At 41.4% G+C, this 21,304-nt stretch overlaps 1 protein-coding gene across 3 annotated transcripts in view; it reads right to left on the bottom strand.

The window, feature by feature from the left end:
* Nucleotides 1–2,568: 2,568 nt before the first annotated feature.
* mllt10 (MLLT10 histone lysine methyltransferase DOT1L cofactor) overlaps nucleotides 2,569–21,304 on the bottom strand; it is a 39,532-nt gene continuing 20,796 nt past the window's right edge. For 2 of the 3 annotated variants that reach the window (XM_047568190.1, XM_047568193.1), the window contains 10 exons: nucleotides 16,168–16,328; nucleotides 12,626–12,743; nucleotides 9,617–9,704; nucleotides 8,339–8,553; nucleotides 6,886–7,035; nucleotides 6,636–6,691; nucleotides 6,085–6,362; nucleotides 5,764–5,784; nucleotides 5,426–5,519; nucleotides 2,569–5,021 (listed from right to left, as the gene is read on the bottom strand). In XM_047568190.1, the coding sequence (XP_047424146.1) occupies nucleotides 4,737–5,021; nucleotides 5,426–5,519; nucleotides 5,764–5,784; nucleotides 6,085–6,362; nucleotides 6,636–6,691; nucleotides 6,886–7,035; nucleotides 8,339–8,553; nucleotides 9,617–9,704; nucleotides 12,626–12,743; nucleotides 16,168–16,328 (1,466 nt within the window). In that variant the 3' untranslated portion in view covers nucleotides 2,569–4,736. The remainder of the gene's footprint in view (nucleotides 5,022–5,425; nucleotides 5,520–5,763; nucleotides 5,785–6,084; nucleotides 6,363–6,635; nucleotides 6,692–6,885; nucleotides 7,036–8,338; nucleotides 8,554–9,616; nucleotides 9,705–12,625; nucleotides 12,744–16,167; nucleotides 16,329–21,304) is intronic. The other variant, XM_047568191.1, reaches the window with a different exon arrangement.

The following is a 21,304-nucleotide window of genomic DNA, read 5'->3' as shown; positions in this document are numbered from 1 at the left end:
TGAGTATGTGGAAATTAATGTCCTGTGACAACAATGCATCTCCCAGCTGACAGAAAAACTGCCTGAGCTTTGAGACAACGTAAATTTGATTCGACTTCAAGTAGCGTGAGACCTTTTCAGTCAGTGAAGGAGTCGTTCAGTTTATCTGAAAGTAAATTTTCATCGGACGGTGATTAGTTTGAGTCGGGCTGCACGTGTGTGTGCACTGATTATACTTGAAGTTTGCAGACTTCAAAGAGGCTTTTAATTGTGCATCATAGTGGAGGAAGTGGCCGCCATAGTTATATAAAATGTATTTTTTGTCATGCTATGCCAAGTATTTTTTCCAATTTTTATTTATTTATTTTTTGTTGTTAAATCTGTGTTAGTTAGAGCAATTACCTATTCAGGTAATTTACTTCCCTTGATCTATTTTGTGTGTATTTTATTGTGTCATTTTTTTTTTCAGAACAGTAAAGAGAAATAACCTTCCTTTGGTTTTTCTCTGCTTCTATAGCTTTCTATATTATCTTAAGCCACCTGGACAGCCAATACTCCTCATTAAGGAGGATATAAATACGTTTAAGTGGAAACCTTAAGTGGTCTCCTCAGTCAGACAGGTATCTTGTACAGCTGCACAGCATTCCACGGTGACAGCAGCTCAGCCTGCGTCTGAAGCCGCAGATATCTGCCCTACATTTGTCTAATCATCCAGGGCTTAACCCTCCTGCTGGCCTGCTATCTGCTCAGTGTGTGTGTGTGTGTGTGTGTGTGTGTGTGTGTGTGTGTGAGAGAGAGAGAGAGAGAGAGATCTCCTGTCTCCTAACACCAGGGCTTAGTAGTGTTTTGACTTTGTGATCAGGCACCTGGTCGGGCAGCACACAGGGGTCCTCCATCAGCTGTTAAGACCTCCCACCCCTGGAGAGAGGGTTTCTGGGTGGGGTGTGGTGGGGGGGAGTGGGTTGATGTGATCGATGATGGACACAACTGCTCTGCTCTGTGTGTGTGTTTGTGAAGCAGGGTGCTATTAGAGGGGAGGCAGCTCTGATGGTGGAGGCTTATAAAAGAGAAGGTCTGAGGTGGTGTAGGTGGTGTGGTGGTGGTGGTGGTGGTGGTGGTGTTGGGGGAGGAGGGTGGGGTGGGGTTGGGGTGGGGTATGCTGTTTAAACAGCCCGGCTTTGATTGACAGGGCTGATAGTGAGTGAAGAGGTGGGTGGGTGGGCATGGTGAGGGATGTTTGGTAGCGGGAGGGGGGAGTGAGCAAGTGCTTGCGTATAAGAAGAGAATGTGGTGGGGGGGGGGTTGTGTTGTTGAATGCAGGTTGGACTGTGTGCGTGTGTGCGAGTGCAGAATGGGGGGGGTCGAAAAAAAAAAAAACTCCCCAAAGGCGGGTGAGGAGGGTGTATTTTTGAAGGAGCAGGGGTGCAGGAGGAAAGTGAGCTTTTAATTACCAGGGCAGAAGCAGATGTAGCAGAATGGTGCCCCTACCTCCACACACAAACAAACGTGCGCGCGCGCGCGCACACACACACACACACACACACACACACACACACACACACACACACACACACACACACAGACACACACTGGTGTTTCTTGGCAGCTGGAAGTCATCAGCGTTGGTGTGCGTGTGTCTCTGTGTGTGTGCATATTTGTTCGGACAGGAGCCTCAGAGCACATTGTTTAAATTTAAAGACGTTCAGTTTCTATTTTATCTTTCAGCTTGATGATCATTCTTCTTCTTCCACATGTTCCTGAATGAATCCCACTCATCCCACTGCCACCTCCTCCATAACTCAGATTATATATATATATATATATATATATATATATATATATATATATATATATATATATATATATATGTACACACACACACTAGATGGTTATTTCACTATTCACCATAGAATATATTACTACAACTTCAAACTTTAATACAAATTAAACTTTTTTAAAAAAATATATATTATTGCACAAATTTATTCGAAGCACTCTTAAAAATGTATTTATTTTTTTAAATAGTTATGGAGAATTATGTTTACTTCCTGTGCTCTAATTAAAGTTTATCTTCCAATGTTATTTGCTGTCACCTCCTAAGTCATGTAACATCTTAAGAAACACATGAGTGTTATACATATATATATATAGAAGCACCATGTGTTAAGTGTCATTATTAATGGATTTATTTATTTTTAAATGTGCGCATGGATTTCTAAAGATAGGTCATTTTATTCCTATAAAAGCAAATTTTCATCTGGCCTTATGTTCAGTCAGAACCATATGTAAATTTGCTTACAGGGCATATTTCCTGTTCTATTCTCTTGACTAATGTGCATAATGCTTTTCCCGTAAACCCATAAAATGCATGAATAGATCTTTATACGGGTCCATTTAAAATGCAGGTTGATTGAATTTACACACATACGGTCAATATCATTTTAAATGAATGTGCATATACTGTTATATATTTTTCACTATTGCGATTTTCAGCATTAATGTATAAATTAAAAACTATAAAACCCTACAAGTATCTTTATAAGTTGTTCACTGATTCATACTCTAACTCATCAAAACAAACACTTTCAGTCACTTTATCCAGAGTGTTTCTTTATTTTTGTGTTTTCAAATACAATGTCAGAATTTTTTCTCCCCCCCCGACTTTATTATTTTCCACTTGTACAAAATTGATCCAAACAAATGTGTGAACAGATGAAAACATGGTGCCCAGAGTATAAAATGACTTCTCATCAAGAAAATGGTGCAAAACTTAAAAAAAAGAAACACAATGTCCCTGCACATATAAAAATAAATTAATACTTTTGTGTGTCCAGTCACCATCCACCTTATCTGTCTGGCCCTAAAGACTCACGCGCGCGCACACAAACTGAGGCTTCATTGGCATTCCTTCACGCCAGCACGGCCAATCACAATCACTTATGTACACCAACGGCCAATGAAAAGGGTCTATGTACACTTAACGAGGTAAAAACTGTGCCACCGAATGCCCCCTGACACACTTCCACCACCCCTCCCCTACAAACAGCTATATACAGCCACACCCCCCGCCCCAATCAGCCAACTATTGAGTAGCTTCTAGCTTCAAACACATGACACAGAGCAGAAGTCATTAAAAGGGTTTTACAGCAAGATTAGACTGTATGGAGGAAAAACAAACAAACAAAAAAAAAACTTTACACAGTAGTACAAAATGATGTTAAATTGCAAAACCAGCGGGCTCTTAAAATATATCATCTTACGCCCATTACACAAAAACTCCAGATAAATAAAAAGCCCAACACAAAGTTGGCTTTGATATTAAAGAATGCAGCAGAATAAAATTTCCTAGTTTTATTAAAGAGACCGCACATCTAGCCTGAAGGACCAAGTGTTTCTGTAATCTGTTGCCTTAGCAACACAGCTTAATTAGCAGTAGCATTGTGAAAAATTGAGTGACAAAGACATAAAAAGGAAAACAAAAATCACGCCTTCCCCCTCTTGGCCTCAGGCACTTGGGTTTGGACCCTGATTGGCCAGTCCTGACTGTTGTGGGTTTTTTAAGTGGCCGCTGCTGTCGGCCTTTTAGGTCCTGATAGGCTGGTCCTGCTCGAGAGGTAGGTGCAGCAGGGGGCTCAATCAGGAAGATGAAATGTAATCACTTCCATTTGCTGACAACCAACTGCATGGTTTCTCTTTGTGAGTCTGTGCCATGTGGATAAATGCATCCATCTGAACATTCAACTAGCTGTTTTATCGTCTACTTTTCTTCTTTTTTTTCCTCTTTTTTTTGTTGTTGTTGTAACATTTTACGTTCCTGAGTGAGCCCCCTGTATCTGGCCCAGAGAAGAGACAGTTCAAAAGCAAGGCTTCTGTGGTGTCCGTACGAGGCTTGGCTCATTGACATTAATGGATCTACACAAACGGAAAGAGTGAAAGAGACACAGGGAGAGAGGCAGCCGTGAGAACATGTGGGATATTTTCACACAACTCACCAAATATTCCCTCCGGGACTGCTGCAAGACAGATGTCAAACATACATCTGCTACTGTTAAGTCCTGTGGTAGGGAATGGTATTTTTTTTTATATTCATATAATTGCTGTATTGCTGCCATTTTTCTTTTTATCTTTGTAGCTCTGTGTGTGACAGCTTTGCGCGCCGCGCGCACAACTCTGGTTAGCAGTGGGCCCCTGAGAGAGTGAAACAGCAGAGAGACCAGACCATGACAGAAGTGTGAGAGAGAATTGTTCTAAAGAAAATGTTTCTATGAGGACAACCTGTTAGTCAATTTACTTTAGAGAACAGAATATACCACGTCCTCAGGTGCTACATACCGACACTGGAAAAACACCCCAACAATATTAAACGAAAAAACATTAAGTCAGCAAAAAAACAGAACATGAACCAGTGCTAAAGCTAGAAATTAAAAAAAAAAAAAACTTAAGTTGAGATGAAATAAATAGCATAAATGTTTACAAAATGTGGCGTTAAAGACAAACCAGGCTAAGTCAACGAGAGTAAGTGACTTTAAATGACAAATTGTATTTTTTGCCTTGTGCTTTAACTCACCACAGCGTGTGCTATGGTTTTTACACACATCACTTGAAAAAAAAATTTAAAAAAAAAACAGAAAAACAAGATTTCTCTTACTAAACAACAAAGTTGACCAACAGGCTGATCCCAAAAACTCTGCATATTTATTTAAAAAATGAAAAAAAAAAAAAGAAGAAAAAAATCAAAAAGAAAAGAGGATATGCCGTCATGTCTTCTCCTGCCCCGCGACGCCGACGGCTTTCTCGGCCAGCCGAGGCTTCTGCCCCCCCGAGCCGTGCGTGTCGGCGTGTGCGTGCTGCAGCGCCAGGAAGGGGTTGGCCGCGATGGCGCCTTGGCCCTGGCTCTGGGCGCCGGGCAGCAGGTTGTTGATGGGCAGCTGAGCGGAGGAGAGCGGGATGGAGGGAATCTGGGCGGAGGAGGAGAGGGACTGCAGCTGCTGGAGGTCCTGCTGCTGCTGCATCAGTTGATAGAGCAACACCTGCTGTTGCTCCTGGGGGAGACGGGGGGGGGGGCAAGGAGAGGGGCAAAATGGGGAAGAAGAGGAGGGAGCGTGGGGAAATTACAGGAGAGAGAGAAAAAAAAAAAAAAAGAGGATTAAGTGGAGGTTTCAGACCAGAAAGGAAGGAGATGAGGTGGAGGGGGTAGAGAAGGGATGGAGTCAAGGGAAAGGTGATGGGACGTAAGACAAATAAGAGAGAGAGAGGAGTCCCAAGGAGGAGAAGAAGTAAGAAAAGAGAGTTAATAAGCTTGGTGATTTAGACCATTGTCCCGAGGAAAATTGTAGCTCAGTATCTTTGTGTGTTTAACTGTGTGTGATAGTGATGGGTAATCACTTGTCTGCTACTGTGTGTGTGTGTGTGTGTGTGTGTGTGTGTGTGTGTGTGTGTGTCGTACCGGTGAAGGCTGAGAGGACAGCAGCTGCTGGAGTTGATGCTGCTGCAGGAGCAATCTGTGCTGCTCAGACAGTAGACCGCCGAGCCGCGCAGCGCTGACGACGAGAGACACACACACACACACCGTCAACACACAGTTTCACACGCAAAACATTACAGGTTCATTAGTCTGAGGAGAAACTGAAGCTGAAACGTCACATTTCACTTCAAAAAAACAACAATTCATTCACATAACCTTACACACAAAGAAGACATGTACTACTACAACAGTTTCCCCAAATCTGTCACTCACACAGAGAGAACAAAGCTACATGTTGCTGCGCTGACTTTTCCTCTCACCTGTTTTTACTAGCGGCTGAGCTGCTCGAGTCCAACAAAGCAGCAGAAGGAAAGAAAAGGGAGAAGACCAAGTTCACAACCAAACATCTTGTGAAACCAGACGAATATCTTCCCTGACATCATGAATCACTCTGGTGTTTTCTACGCTAAGATGTGGTCACGTCAACGAGCAGATGACAAAACACATGTGGAGGCCTTTAATCCAATCACAGCCGAGTGATCTGTCTAGGAAGGTGATGACACCCCGTGCATTGATTTTATCATCGCGGCGGTTATTAAACACCATTCAGCGTCACGCTGTTGGAGAAGGGCGGTTGTTACCTGTTATTGACGGCCAGCGAGACGCCTGTGGCTGCTCCTGTAGTGTGTGTGTGGGGGCTGTTGGTGCCCGCCGGCGTCTGGATCACGCCGTTCAGCGCCCCGACGATACCCCCCATGCCCAGTGCGCTTCCCGCGCCCAGAGCGCCGATCAGCCCCGCCACCCCCACGGTGGCGACCCCGTTGATCTGCGGCTGGGGGGGGCTCTGGGAGACGGAGGGAGGGGTGGAGAGGGAGGAGGTGGAGCCGCTGCTGCTGTGTCCGCCGCACGACGCGCTGTCCTGAGGGACAGACGGAGGCAGATAAAGACCATTAAAGGCAACTCTAGCTTTCGTAATCCATTTCCTAAATTCTTCTCATTACAAATGCAAAGTGATCATTATAGTTTGCTTAATTTACCATGTAATATAAAACAAGAACTGATGCTTGTTTCAAGGAAGCGTGGCTAATTCGCTTATTAAATTAATAATATGTAACCACACTGTCTGGCTCTCTGGTACGTGATTAGGAGGAGTTCAGGCTGAGACGACCATGTGTTGAGTGTTTGTCCTTACCTGAGCCGCCGCTGGTAAAGATGAATCAGCAGCTCCCAGCTGGGCTCCCTTCACATCTGCAATGAAAACAAACACAGACTCAGATACGTCTGTGTCTTTCAGTTCAAACTCACCAAGTAGCAGAGAATACTTTACCTTCTTCCCATTGAACATTAAAAAAATAATAAACTGAATAATTGTATGATCTTGTTGCTGATTGTTTTCCATCAATCTATCAGTTGAGTTCTAAGTATCTGTGTGTGTTACGTACCAGAGGAGGCTGTGGTGGGGGTGAAAGGCACTGATAGCTGAGCGCTTAGAAGCTGCAGTCTCTCTTTCTTCATGGTCAGAGTTTTAATCTGCTCCTCCAGCCTCCTGTTCTCCTCCTGCAGCTGGTGGAGAGACTTCAGCATCCCCACCACTACGAGACAGAAAGAGAGGGAGAGAAGATAAGAATAACTGACTGACTGGTCAAATTCTGTTTCGGGCTCAAGAAATTTTGCAATTAATTTGCTCAGAATTTTAAATTCAATGCTTTTCAGTCCTGCAAAAAAAAGTTTAAATAAAAACAAAAGGGAATAAAAATCAGCCGCGGGTGAGTTTATCTGACTTAAAGAGATTCACCTGCAGTGTAGGTGTAATGTGTGAGAACACAGACGCCCTGACTTTTTTAAAAAGACCACTCACACACAGACACACAATTACACACAATTACACACACACACACACACACACACAATTACACACACACACACACACACACACACACACACACACACACACACACACACACACATCTCCTGTTCAACTGACCAGATATACTCCACTGGGAGGTCAGAGGTCAAGATCAGCTAAAGTGACCCAGGTCTCAACTCAGCAAACTCAAGAGCTGAGTCACAGGAACTTAAACATGACGTTTCTAACAACTAGGCAGCCGTCCCCCTTTTTCATTTTGACTTTATTGATCCCTGAAGGGACGTTCACAGAGGCAGACAACTGACAAGAGACTGGCAACAATGCAACAATAACAGATAGTGAGAAAAGTCACTGCAAGGACTGTGCAAATTGATAGGGTGACTGAAACGGACTAAAAAGGGAAATGCTTTGTTGGAAGTGTTTTTTTTGGGTTCCAGAAAAAACTCCTTTATCAGTTCCTGATAAAATAAATAAATAAAAAAAAAAAATGGACTAATTTCAAGAGAAACTTTTAGCTGCTGAACTTTGTTGGTTCATTGACAAAGTTCATATGTTAAAACTAAAGTTATATGGAGTAATACAATATAACACAACAATCAATTTATTTTTTTAGTGTTATTTTTTTTTTAACCCTTTAAAAATCTGCCTGTGCATAAAAAGAGCTTGAGGTATTTTAATTACCGTAACTCACCAATGGACAACATTCAAAGTGTGGGTGAAAACTGAGAAGTTGCGCTTTCTGGAAAAAAAAAGTTGCCATTACGGTAAATATGATGCACTGTTGCTGTCGGCTGCAGGTTGGGGAGCAGTGCGAGACTGGGGAGACCCAGGAAAAGAGAGTCCTTTGGAGGAATTTGTTGATAAAAATTAAGTTAGTCATCAACTCTCCAGTGTTCAGCCACACTTTAAATATTGTAAATATTGCAATTCAAACACTGTGATCCGTTTGGTTTTAATGGGGCTTCTTCTGCTAAATAAAACTGACACGATGTTACTGCTGGGACAGAGCAGCTTGTGCGTCCTCTCACCGTCTCCATGCGCTCCCTGCTGCAGCAGGAAGCTCTGCCCTTCGTTCCACTGCCTCTCCAGGAGCTGCTCAATGCTGGTGGCCACCGGGGGCATCATCTCGCTGCCGCCGCCGCCGCCGCCGCCTCCTCCTCCCCCCGCCCCTAGCAACCCCAGGCCCGGCCCCGGCAACGACCCTGAAGAGTCATAGCGAATCTGCAGGCCACCAATGGGAGAGCTGAAAGGATGGAAAAAGAGAGGGAGAGAGGGAGCATGGGTAGAAAAGGAGAGATAGAGAGGTCAATAGGGAGATTAACGACCCAACATAAACGTCAGACAAACATAGACGCTGCTGGCTATAAAACTACATCAATTTGTTGTTACAGTGGCCTCTAATGAAAAGGGGCCAGGCTTTCTGTCGACGGGGAGAGAGAGAGGACGAAACGAGACAAGCAGCAGAAAGAGAGACAGACAGAAAGAGGGAAGTGCACTGTCTTGATGCGATAAATCTTGAGGGTGTGTGTGTGTGTGGAGGCAATCTGTTGAGTGTGGAAGAAGGGAAATGAGGGGCAGCAGGAGAGAGGACTGACAGAGACGGGATATTTCCACTTTTAAATCACCTGGCAAACGTAAACACACTCTTAAGAGTCTCTGTGACTGCGCTTGTTTTTTTAAAAAAAAGAAATAAATCACAGTGAAAAGCAAAAAGTGTGCCACGTCAGAAATTAACAGTAAAGTAAAACTGAAAATGTCACCATATTTTCAGCAATATTTAAATTAAACGTCAGCCATTATCTCGTAAACTATGCATCTTAAATGAAATCCTGGTGCAGTGTTAAAGATAAAGATGTAACCAACCTTATCAAGTGAAATCATCCATTCCACAAAGTAGGAGAAACAAACAAAAATGTTTCTGTAATGATCAATATTCCCATCATGAAAGATCCGAGCATATATTCCCAAGCGGAGGAGACACAGTAGATCATCAGACTGTCCTTCCACGTGAGATCAAACCGAGGGGGGGAAAAAAAAATCTAACTGGACTTGAAGGATGCTTACCACCTTCAAAAACACAAGTTATCGCTGGCTGAGAGAGCGAGAATTGCCTGTAGGGGTATAAGAGCGAAAGAGAGAGTGTGCATGTGTGTGTGTGAGGAGCGAGAGGAAGAGAGGGGAGACGAGGGGCCAGCGGAGGGAAAAGCAGAAAGGGGGATGGGTGAAGGAGAGGGGCCAGTGAGGAATGTAAATGGTGAGGAGGGGGGTGTGTTGGGGCATCTGTGTGTGTGTGTGTGTGTACTCACCGCGGGGTGGTCTTCGGAGAAGCTCTTATGGAAAAGCCCTGAGCTCCGACGCCGCCGCCGCCACTGCTGCTGTCTCCAACCTCCTGATCTACACACACACACAGAAAATCAATTGGGCATCCGAGAAGATGTCCACGCTGAGCCGGGTCAGACCGGAGACTCTTTCTCTGGGAAAATTAGTTGCACCCACACTCACTTCTTAAGCAGAATCAAGACTAAACCAGCAAACTGTTTGAGAATAGGAGTTTTTTTTTTTTTAATTTTTCATTTTATTTTAGTAGAGAAATGACAAAGTGTCAAACATCCAGCACAGCCTGATTAGTCCGCTCAGTCTGAAGTGGTTAAACATCTGTTTCATGACCTTCTCCTCTCTATAATCAATTTGAGTACAGAAAAAAAAACTCATTTCTCATTCACACATTTCTGTTTGACAGAACAAATGAGTCATTTAATTGTAAATAGAGAACGGCATGCACTGCTTTACTTTGATGTTTTTTATTTATAAAAATATATAAAAAAATTAAATCAATTGTCACATTTCATGAAAATTTAATGTAAGAATAAAATAAGCTGTTACTGATGTTGAAAGCGGACAATGAGGCGCTGCAGTAAAACACTAAAATAAACACGCAGCTTAACGACACCTATAGAGGAGTTAGCAGTGACATAAAGACGTCTTCTTAACCCTCATGTTCCGCTCGGCGTACTGAGGACTGTGGGACAGCTGAAACATCACACACAACATTCCTTTATCTCTCTACTACTTTTTTTGACATTTGATATGTTATGACAACTTCCTATAAACACATTTTTCAACTGACGACATGTTTCAGAATTCTGCTACAGAAAATGACTAATTCGTTTTGACCCCTGCTGTAAAACACGGGTTGATAGAATAGATTAGAGAATAGTTGATTCAAACAGCGTGATCTCTCTCGAATCTGTTTCTTTTCCTGTGGATTTCCTTTATTGGGAACATACGATGGTTCGTGCAATATTTCAATGGATTTTCGCTGACTTTGAAATGGGTATTTTTTGCAGTTTGATCACACTTGAAATGTAATTTTTCTAAAAGCTGGCGATCGAGAGCTCTGGGTGATAAAAACAAGTGTGGACACAGGTTAGATGCACGTTAGTTAGCCTATAAAACTTTTCCTCTCTCTTTCTTTGTATCTCTTTCACACACGAGCCTTCATTCAAACTGCATGTGCTTCCCTCTCACCCTCTCTTCCTTCTGTGAGAGTCTCTATATCTCCTCCCTCTGGGCCCCTGGCCAGACGCTTCTTTTCATTTTCCTCAGTGAGAGTAATGAATCACACATGCACACACACTTTTGCATTTACACACTCGCACAAACTCCCCTCTACTTAAGACAGTCAATCCCAGCTTTTACCCCCACCGGGTCACCACTCTAGTCCCTCGCTTCCTTCTTTTTCAAGCCCTTTTTCTGTCGTAACCCTTTCCGTCCTGGCACCTCCCTCCAGACACTCAAAAGCAAAGAGAAAAGGCTGCCAAAGTAAACAGGCTACATGCATACAAACACACACACACACACACACACACCTTGCACGTTTGCGCTCACATGACCTTTACGAGCTGACAAACCGAACTTCACGCTTGTGTAGCCGCGCACACGTGCTCTACGGTACAAATACCCCTGTTCATTAGAGCTGCTGGATAATTATTTTCATTACTGATCAGAGCTGAAATCATTAGAGGAGTAATTGATGGGTCAAATGAAAATAATATCACTCAATTAATTGTTTCAGTCATTTTTTTTTTTTTAAGCAAATGTGCAAAAAAAAATATCTTCAGCTTCTTTTATGTGAGGAGTTGCTACATATTTCTGTTTTACAGCGTCTATAAACTCAGTATCTGGGTTGGTTTTGACCAAGTCACAGATATAAATAAAGTAGGAGTGTGCACTTCTGATGGTTTGTAGATTTTACAGCAAATAATAAAACAAAACTAATAATAATAATTGACCGACAACTCTTTAAGAATATATTTGGTTGATTTTGAAGCTATTCAATTGCAGTAAAAAAAAAACAAAAAAAAACGTCACATCTGAGAAGCTGCAAACGACAAATGTGTCATCTTATGAAAACACCTTTAAATAACTAAACACTCATTGTCAATACACCAACACATAAAATTATATAATTACAGAAAAATATGTATATAAAATTACACAGTGTGAATAAAATATAGTATTTTTTTTTTTTTAACTCAAATCATATGACAGTTTATTTCTAATTCAATCTAGCTACGTTTTCTCAGGTTGCACAAAGCTAGCTTGTTTCAACACACATCTCGTCTCTGTCTGCTGCCTGCACACACACACACACACACACAAACAGCCCTGTGGTCTCCTGTCATTCAGCCTGATTAGCTTGCTGACCTGTAGGTCAGGGTGGATCTGGCTCTGATGACTGCTGACCGGCAGCAGGAACTGCTTCCTTCTCTTCACTCTTTATTTTCTCTTCCTCCCTCTTCTCCGCTCTCCGGCCAACCAGATGTCTTATATCAGGAAGTACCTACTCTTGATTACTAAAGCTTCTTTTTTTTTTTACTACTTCATCAGCTTGTCCGCACTGGACAGACAGCCACAAGATGACTTTTTTTTTTTTTTTTTTTGTTAGGGCAGGAGCTCTTGAAGGCTCCTTACAACCAAAGGAACCCAAGATGCCAACAAGGTCTCACACAGGTCCCTGCTTTATACAGAGGTCGGTGTTTTACATGTAAAGTTTATTAGTGTGTGTGCGTGTGTATATATATATATGTATATATTTTTTTTCACACATTTGAAAAATGAAAAATAAAAAGGAAAGAGCAGCTGAGCTGCGTAACTGAAGCTTCATGGGAGGGGCCTGACAATATCACTGACCCTTGACCTCTCTGAGGAATCAAGGAGGCGTGACCTATCCATTATCTCCTTCCCCTCTCACACACACACACACACAAACTTTTGTCAGCTGCAGGGACATATTGCCACGTTGGTTACGTTACCTGCTGGCGAGGCCTCGGACTGAGCGATGAGTGCTGCCATGCTGGAGTTGGGGTTCAGCCTATTGCCAAACATGTGGGGTGGGGCCAGGTTGAAGACGGACCCTGGCAGACCGCTTACCTGAGGACAGAGGGACACAAACAGACGAGTGTTAGATCAAAACGTGTCAGCGGGATCAAATCTGCGTTGTGATCATTTAACTTGTATCTTTTGAGTTTTCAGAGAAAAGCTCCCACACATAACCGTCGTGTGACTCCTAAGAGCCGGGATATTTAAATGTCATTATGTGCGCTTTACAAATAATATAGCGATGAAAATGTTAATGTTTAAAATGTCACATAATTTATTTTGTAATGCAAACAATTATCATATATTTTATTGTCATTATCCAATGAAAGACAACGAAAAAAAAATTAAAAAGTTAATTAAATTCCACAAACAAGTAAAGATTTTTTCCCATTCTCACTGAATTAACATCTTAAAAGTTTAACAGAACTGATTCATTGTTAGTGGATTTTGTGTGAAGTTGTTAACGCAATACTTTTTTTTTTTTTTTTTTAAAGCAGACAGTAATTGGATTTTTATTTTTTTTTATTTTAGTGTTTTTACACCTTTAATGAGTCAAAGTTTAAAGCCGAGCATCAGTCTCTGCTATTGATTCTCAATACTCTCAAAACATCTTCGTATGATCTCATGTGTACGCCATCAGGGAAAAAGGAAAAAAATAATGTCTGGCAACATTTCACCATCGTTTTGTGTACATAAACACAACGGTGCGTTTATGAATCCGCAGCTCATTATTCTGTCACACACATACACATGGGGCTGAGGGTGCCTCGGCACGCCGACACTACGCTGACATGCTGACAAAGTGTTTCTGATGCATAGAGTTTAATCCAATTAAGGCATTTCCCAAATAAGGGCCGTGAAGTGAAGGGTGGGGTGGAGTGAGAGGGAGGGAGGGAGGGAGGGTGGAGCATCGGGAGGGGGATCTATCTCAAAGAACAAAATGGCTGACTGTTTTGATTGCTGAATGCGAGTAAAAGTAAACGCTACAAAAGAAGTGACACCGCAGGTAATGGGTTAATATGTTTGTTAGGTTTAGGAACTCAGTTTATGACAATGAAAAGTAATTTATTGTGATTAAAAATATCCTTTAAATTAACTGACACGTTCAAGACTCTTTGAACAGAAGAAGAGAAACACAAACGTCTGATGATGAGCAGAAACACTGAAAAATCAAATAACCGTCATATGAGGCAGAAATATTTTCCTTTAACAGGTGTGTGTGTGGAATCCAAATTTGCCTAATAAATTTCATGCTTCCTCTACTTGTCACACAGCTCATCCATTCTCCATCCTTCTTTCTCTTACTATTACTACCACAACCATTACTATTATCTGTATCACTGAAGGTCCCATTATAACTGCCACAAGACTTATTATAATTACCATTATTACTATATTATCATTGTTTTAATCATCATCATAATGTGATTATCATTGTTATCACTACTACGTACACACACACACCCAGCCACCAAATTTTCTCTATGTTGTTTGACGTATGTATGTAACTAATATATGTTGCAAGCAATAAAAAAAAAAATAAAAAGTTAAATTCTACAAAGAAACCCCGTGTCCCTGTCCACTCTCTCCCCTTCTGAAATGACTTTTTGAAGATTTCTTTCTACGCCCCGCTCCTTCCCCTCCTCCTCCCCCTCATTGCCATAATCCTGCCCCCTTTTCCCATCAACATTCATTTTTCATTTACATTCATTTTTCATTAAAGTCTCTCTCTCGCACTCCCTTTCTCTGTGCTGGGCTGATAGCCAATAACAGTAGGCCAAGAGTCTGCTAGTGGACTGAAAATAGCAAATGGTCTCTGTCATTCTCTCTCTCGCTCACACACACACACACACACACATACACACACACACACACACATATATATATATATAGAGGAAAGCCTTGGTTGGCATCCCTCTATAGTTTTGTAATTTCTGCATTCAAAGAGTGTGTCCCTGATGCCCAGAGGCGTGCATCACACTTTACAAACTAACACACACAGTTTAAACAAACTGAGAAGGGGAAAAAAAAAACGTTCTCCATTTAAGTCACTACTCTTTTTTCCTTTCTGCTGCTGCTCTCTCTCTCTCTCTCTCTCTCTACACACACACTCTCAGCCTAAACTCCTCTATACATGCTGAAAACAGGCGTGATATCCTGTGCTCGCCTGGGCCTCCCGTCCTCTATAATACACACCGAACATAGGGGAGCAGGATGAGATGAAGGCCAGGCTGGCGAATTCAAGGCATGAGCACAAACCCCCTCTGCACACACACACACACAGTCACGGCGACCCCTCCCTCCCACCATCTATCTCTCCATCCCCACTGTGGTGCTTGTCAGTTGTCATTACATCACAGGACAACGGAGGGAGGGTGGGGGGCTGGGGGGCGGGTTGGATAGGGACTGAGAGGAGGAAGGTCGAGGGTGACAGAAAGTGTGTGTGAGAAAGAAAGCAAGAGAGAGGTGGTAAGTGGACACGGGAGAAAAATGGAGCTGGGTGGACAGAGACAGAACGCAGTCTTTGGGGAGGTTTTGAAAGGACGGACACCGGGGTCAGTGATAGAAGATGGGTTTTGTTTTTTTATTCTTTGAAGGCGATGGACGCCTTGATAACTGAAGGGGAACGAGCTGATCACTTAAAGACTCAACAGTTTCAGAAGCTGGATATGCTAGAGGCATGATTACTACACACCAAAAGTGATTACTATTAATAGAAACGTGTAAAAAAAAAAAAAAAAAAGTGAGGTTTCGGATAATTTGTTTATAAGTCGCAGCTGCTGCTGCTTCTATTTACGTTTAAACAGGGATGTTCAAAATTTAATTTCAATTTAAATCACAACGTTGTATGTGGATTACAGTAATACAAAGCCATGGTGGATTTTCCAGTTATAAGATTTTCCCTCGTAATCTATTTCTGTATAAAATAATATTCATTTTCTATGCCTTGTTCCTGTTTACATCCCTAAAGACTCCTGTGTAATTTCTTTAATAAAAATGCACCTCTTAATATTATCACACAGACCTCTGCCCCTAAGGTTAGTGGCACTGAATCAGGCCGGAGAGTTTCAGTGAAATGTTTATAGAACAAAAATGAAAAGACTAAATTTAATCTCTGAATAACTGTAAGCTACGGAGCAACTTCCTGAGAAAACCCAATGCACACAAGGTCACGACACACACATTTCACATGTAATTAACATGCGGTGGATTAATAATAGTGCTAAAAGATTTGAAGACGTTTAATTAGTGTGCTTCGGTTTATTTGCGTTCCCACAGTTTTTCTGCGCTTCAGGTCAAATACGTCAGAGATGTCAGCGAATAGACGGAGGATGCAGAGATGAAGAGAGAGAGAGAGAGTGTGTGTTTTTGTATTTGTTAAAAGAAAAGATGGATGGATTGTGTGTCATGGTGGGTTCAATGACCATTTTCATGTATGTGAGAGCACGGAGCGTCGGAGCGTTTGTGGACTCACGTGTGCGGGCGCTGTGCTGTTTAGCGGTGCAGTGGCAGTGAATGGAGAGGGAGGGGCTAGAGAGGGCGTGGGCTGCTGTTGCTGTGACAACTCGGAGCTGGCTCCGCCCATGGCGACAGCTCCCGACCCTGACGATGCCCCATCGGTACCGGAAAAAACACCTGTGGAAAGACAACGGTCGTTAACACAGTGACCTGCATCATATCTTACATTGAATGAGATAAAAGTAGGATTTTGGAAAAAAAACAAAAAAAAACACAGTAAAAGTAACAATATAAAAAACAAAAAAATACAATTAGTTTTGAATTAATTCCATTCAGTTGTGAATGTGGACTTGTTGTCATTGCTTAGTGGGAGACTTGAACAGCATTGTCACTGAATCATAATATTGGGAACACTTATACTTTTACACCAATGCATTTTCGGGTTTGATGTGATCTCTATACTAATATATTTCTAATAACAGTTAAATAAGCAGGCAAGCTTGAGTATGTAGTCAGATAATTTTAAAAAAGTTTCAAAAGGACACACTACTCTAATTATTCATATAAAGTGTAAAGGGAGAGGAGAGTAAACCCCAATCATGTATTCACTGTGCTCTTTGTCCATGCACTTAAATTATTTTTTTATTGTGCATATTATAAAATATAAGTTATAAATCATCGACACACGCCTCTATATTAACACAGCCATACACATGCATCATTTTCTTATCTCTACGGCCTCTCTCTCTCTCTTTTTCTATATCTCCTTCCTCTCCTCACACACCCATGTGCTCGCCCACTAACTAGGGATAAGCCCTGCCCCTGCCCCCCTTTGACCCCAGCAGAGGAGGTGGTGGTGGTGGTGGAGGGGGGGGGAGAGAGGGCCCCTCAGCCCCACAAAAGCCTGAATGGCTCAGGGCAGCACGCATTCACTGGGGGAACAAGAGATCTTTGTGCCAGGAGGGGAGGAGTGGAGGGAGGGAGAGGGTGAGAGGGAGAGAGAGATAGGAACTCTACATGGGCCTACATACTATTTATAACGCTTTGTTATATGCACCAGAAAAATTGATACCCAAAGCAGGGCTGCAGAGGCTCAGGGGGCATGTGCTCCCGCAAGATTTTTAGCAGCTGGATTAGAGGCCAAACCAACAATTTATCAGAGTTTAGCTAATGCCACTGATGAAATGGGTGAAACACAAAGGGGCCGTTTAAAAAAAAAGAAAGAGAGAGAGAGAGAGAGAGAAAGGAAGTGATAGAAGTAGAAGAAAAATCCAAGTTAATTTTAATTCAAACTACCAATATAAGGATAGAGGGGAATAAAAATGTCTCAAAATGTCAATACCTTTTATGATTTAATCGATGTAATTAGTATTTATCACTTCAATAAAATCATTTTTAATTCATTTTTAATCAACTAGATGACCAAAATAAGCCACAAGGTATTTAACGACGTGTTTTTGGACAACTCATCTTAAAGTAGTAGTTACAATATGTAATTTGTAATTGGGTAAACTTGTAAATTTTGCATGTACTGTATTTCATTCATAGCCTTCATTTATTCTTACACATAATCAGGGTTCAGGTGAAAAGCATGATTAGATGCTCTACCACATGATGACCTCTATAATAATAAATAATATATATATTAATACATGTGTATATATATGACGAATAACATAAAAAAATGAAAAATGTGTTTTAGTTCTGCTGATAACTACACTCTCACAGCATGAAGCAGTTAACATTAAAGTGTATTAAAATGTATTTCTTATTAACGGTAGAAAAGTCATTTTTTACCGTTAATAAGAATGGTATTAGACAGGAGCATTGTCTAATATTCCAAATTTACCCTTTTATTTTTTATTTTCCTTTTTTTCCCTGCATTCGTTGGCAATGAAACACCTACTCTACAATAACAAAAGAAGACAAAGAACAACACACGCCTCTAACCCACATAACCGAACTTAGAAAACCTACAACCTATTTGCGTGATCAATATTGTTAAATCCCTGAAGCACTATTGGATCCTTCAACCAACTTTCCTGTTCCCCCTCCCCTCCAGCGTAGCGTGCCTTCAAGCTGAAAATATCCACCTTGATTAGTTCAAGCTGGTATTATATCAAGAGGAAATCTGTGTCGTCCGTTTTAGTCTAATCAAAAAATGATACACATTTTGTTGTTAAATTGCAGATGTCTAAGCGTACAAGTCCCATCTATCAGGAGGTTGTTGCAGACTTTCTACAGGCGGTCATTAAACTGTGGTTAAAAATGGAGCGTAGAAACAAACAGAGAGCACCAACGCAGCAACAGAAAGACCTTTCTTATTCTGCGAATTTTCCACCACCGAAGATGAACAGAAATGTATTCAGAGACAAACTCAGGTCAGTCCATGTCAGAGTGTGTGTGTGTGTGTGTGTGTGTGCGCGCGCACAAAACAAAATGCATTTGGGTTTGTGATAGACTGATAAACTCTAGTCAGTTACAGAGTCAATAACAGACTGAGAAACACAGAAAACTGAAGCGTTTTAAGCCGCTATGAGCAGATAGGAATAAAAATATTTACTTCTGGTAAATAGCGTCTAAATGACTGTCAATGCAAATTATTTTATACAATATCTTGGGTGTAATTTTGAGATTTTGTGCAAAAAAATGTGTTTAAATGTGTTCTAAAGTTTTTTGGCACACCGTGTGTGTAAATATTAAGTCAACTCTATTTACATGGTGTGTGTGTTTAAACATGCGACAGTTTTTTCTTTAACAAGGTTTGTTTTCATAGTATTCACGTTTTCCCCGAAATTATTTTAAAGCTTGATCCACCACAGTGCTCACATTTTTACAAAAAAAAAGGAAATTGTATAAACGGGAAATCTTATTATTCCCGTAAAATATACTAACTACTAACGATACTACAACGATACTACAGAACTAAAAATAATTTCCTAAAAATGATTTCACAAAATAAATATCTGTAAATTTAATACAAAGGGGAAGCGCAAGTTTAATTTTTAACAATAAGATTATTTTGGAATTTAAGTTAAGTGCATTCACAGATATTCCACCGGTTGTAAAAGCCTTCACACATGTTTCGTAGAAGTGTGACTGAGTCGCTGATAATTACGAAGAAATTCACTTGGATGAAATATATAATAGAATATAATAATATAACTTCATAAATTAGCTAACAAATATAACACACATTTTTGTCTGCTTTCTCATTTCTTCCTACACACACACACACACACACACACACACACACACACACACACACACACACACACACACACACACACACTCACTCTGGTCTCAATAAATTCATCTCCACTCAACACACTCTTCCTCCCCCACTCCCCGAACCTACTGCAACTACCTCGACCGTCCCATCAGTGACCCCGCTGCCATCAAATATTAACCTAGCCAAAACCTAACCCCCTGCTTCTCCCCACCCACCAACACATATCTATCAGGCTAACTATCTATCCATCAGCACGGTGAAGTCAGCAGACACGATAGAAGGGAGGGCGAGGGAGGGGGGGGGCGGGAATAAACGTAACCCCCTAACCCTCCCCATTACTGCCCTGCATTAACCCTTAGCTAAATATTTACAGTTGGAAGAGGAACACATGATTCTCTTTCTCCCTCTTTCTCTCTCTCACACATACAATGCGCTGCCATACATTACACACATGGTTTGCCCGATCTTCTGTCAGCAGCTGCAGTCAGAAATGCCACCGCCGCTTTAGGGAAAAGCACCAGAAACTGATGTGGACGTGAAGTCCCAAACAAAATTATGGCAATTTAAAAAAAAAAAATTTTAAACACCTAAACAGAAACAGTTCTCATGTGTGACTCATCGACTCATAATCAAAACCACTGACGTAGAAAATATCCTCAGAAGAGACCTTTGAATGTGCAACAGAAAATCAATATGTACAGACAGAGATGCCCTGCGCTTGTCATGTTAACACACTTAGCAATAGATTTGAGCCTTTCAATGGAAGACGCGATTTTGATTTGAAGGACGGACAAATGTGTTATTGTTGCGTTATGTGTCGTATTAAGACGATGAAACGTGATTTGTATTGGTCATATGAAATTAATTAAAAAATAACTTTCTGTCTAAATGGGACGATTGCAAAGGCATCTTTGGACCTGCATGAAGGTGCAAGGAAACACTACACACTCCCAATTAATAAATAAAAAGAGTAATACTACACAAGTCTGCTTAAGTTTTTCAACATTACTTCAGTTTCAAAATTAGGTACTATGAGGAAAAACAACATATTTACTACGCGTCTTTGTATTCTGTGGATGTTCCAGTCAAATTCATCAGATGCAGTGTGCCACTGCTCAATATTAATTGCAGTTTCTGATGCTTAAAAAATTTAACATAATGTAATATACTACTATTAAAAAATTGCATTCATATTTTAGGATTAGTTGTAATCAAAAATAACAACTTGAGTAGTTGACAAACAGCCCCCAATGTCTGCAGTCAGCTGATGCTCAAAGTCAGTGATGGATATAAGTTTGATGAATGCACCTGTAACATTCTCTTATTAAAACAATCTCGTACACATAAAATAACATTTTGCATGTGAGGCTAACGATGCGTACACAGGTGGACCTCCGGCTGCACAAAGCATCAACAGGTGAGCCAGCGCGGCTCTGAGGAACGAGCAGGACGCAGGTAAGTGAAAGCAGCTGAGAGCAGGAGGGAGGAAACAAAGGGGTGAGGATTCTGGAAGAGAGGGGAGATGTGGGATGTGTGGGCTGCACTGAGCCATTTCCATCAGCAGAGGGGAACTCCAAAGCATAAAGACAGTTGCCAAGCAACTGAACAGGATGAAAAACACATACAGACCACTTCCACGTGTGTGAGAAAATAACACAAGATCCACACTCTTGATGTACACACAGACACGCACGCACAAGGAGGCAATTACAAAGGTGTATCAAATCGTTGCCATTTGTGATTGGTAATGTTAATGCTTCGCTGTATGGAGGCCTCCACCAGTATTTTCTGTTTAATTCATCAGCGGGGAACGGCTTGTCAGGAGCTGGATGTGAAGAACAAAAACTGCTACAACAATGGCCACACATGAGCTGCTTTCCTTTTGATCACTCCCATGACACCACAGTGACTACGGTGGAGG

The sequence above is a fragment of the Mugil cephalus genome, chromosome 18 (assembly GCF_022458985.1).
Source record: "Mugil cephalus isolate CIBA_MC_2020 chromosome 18, CIBA_Mcephalus_1.1, whole genome shotgun sequence".
Lineage (NCBI taxonomy): Eukaryota > Metazoa > Chordata > Actinopteri > Mugiliformes > Mugilidae > Mugil > Mugil cephalus.
This window is presented reverse-complemented; position numbering and strand designations above follow the sequence as displayed.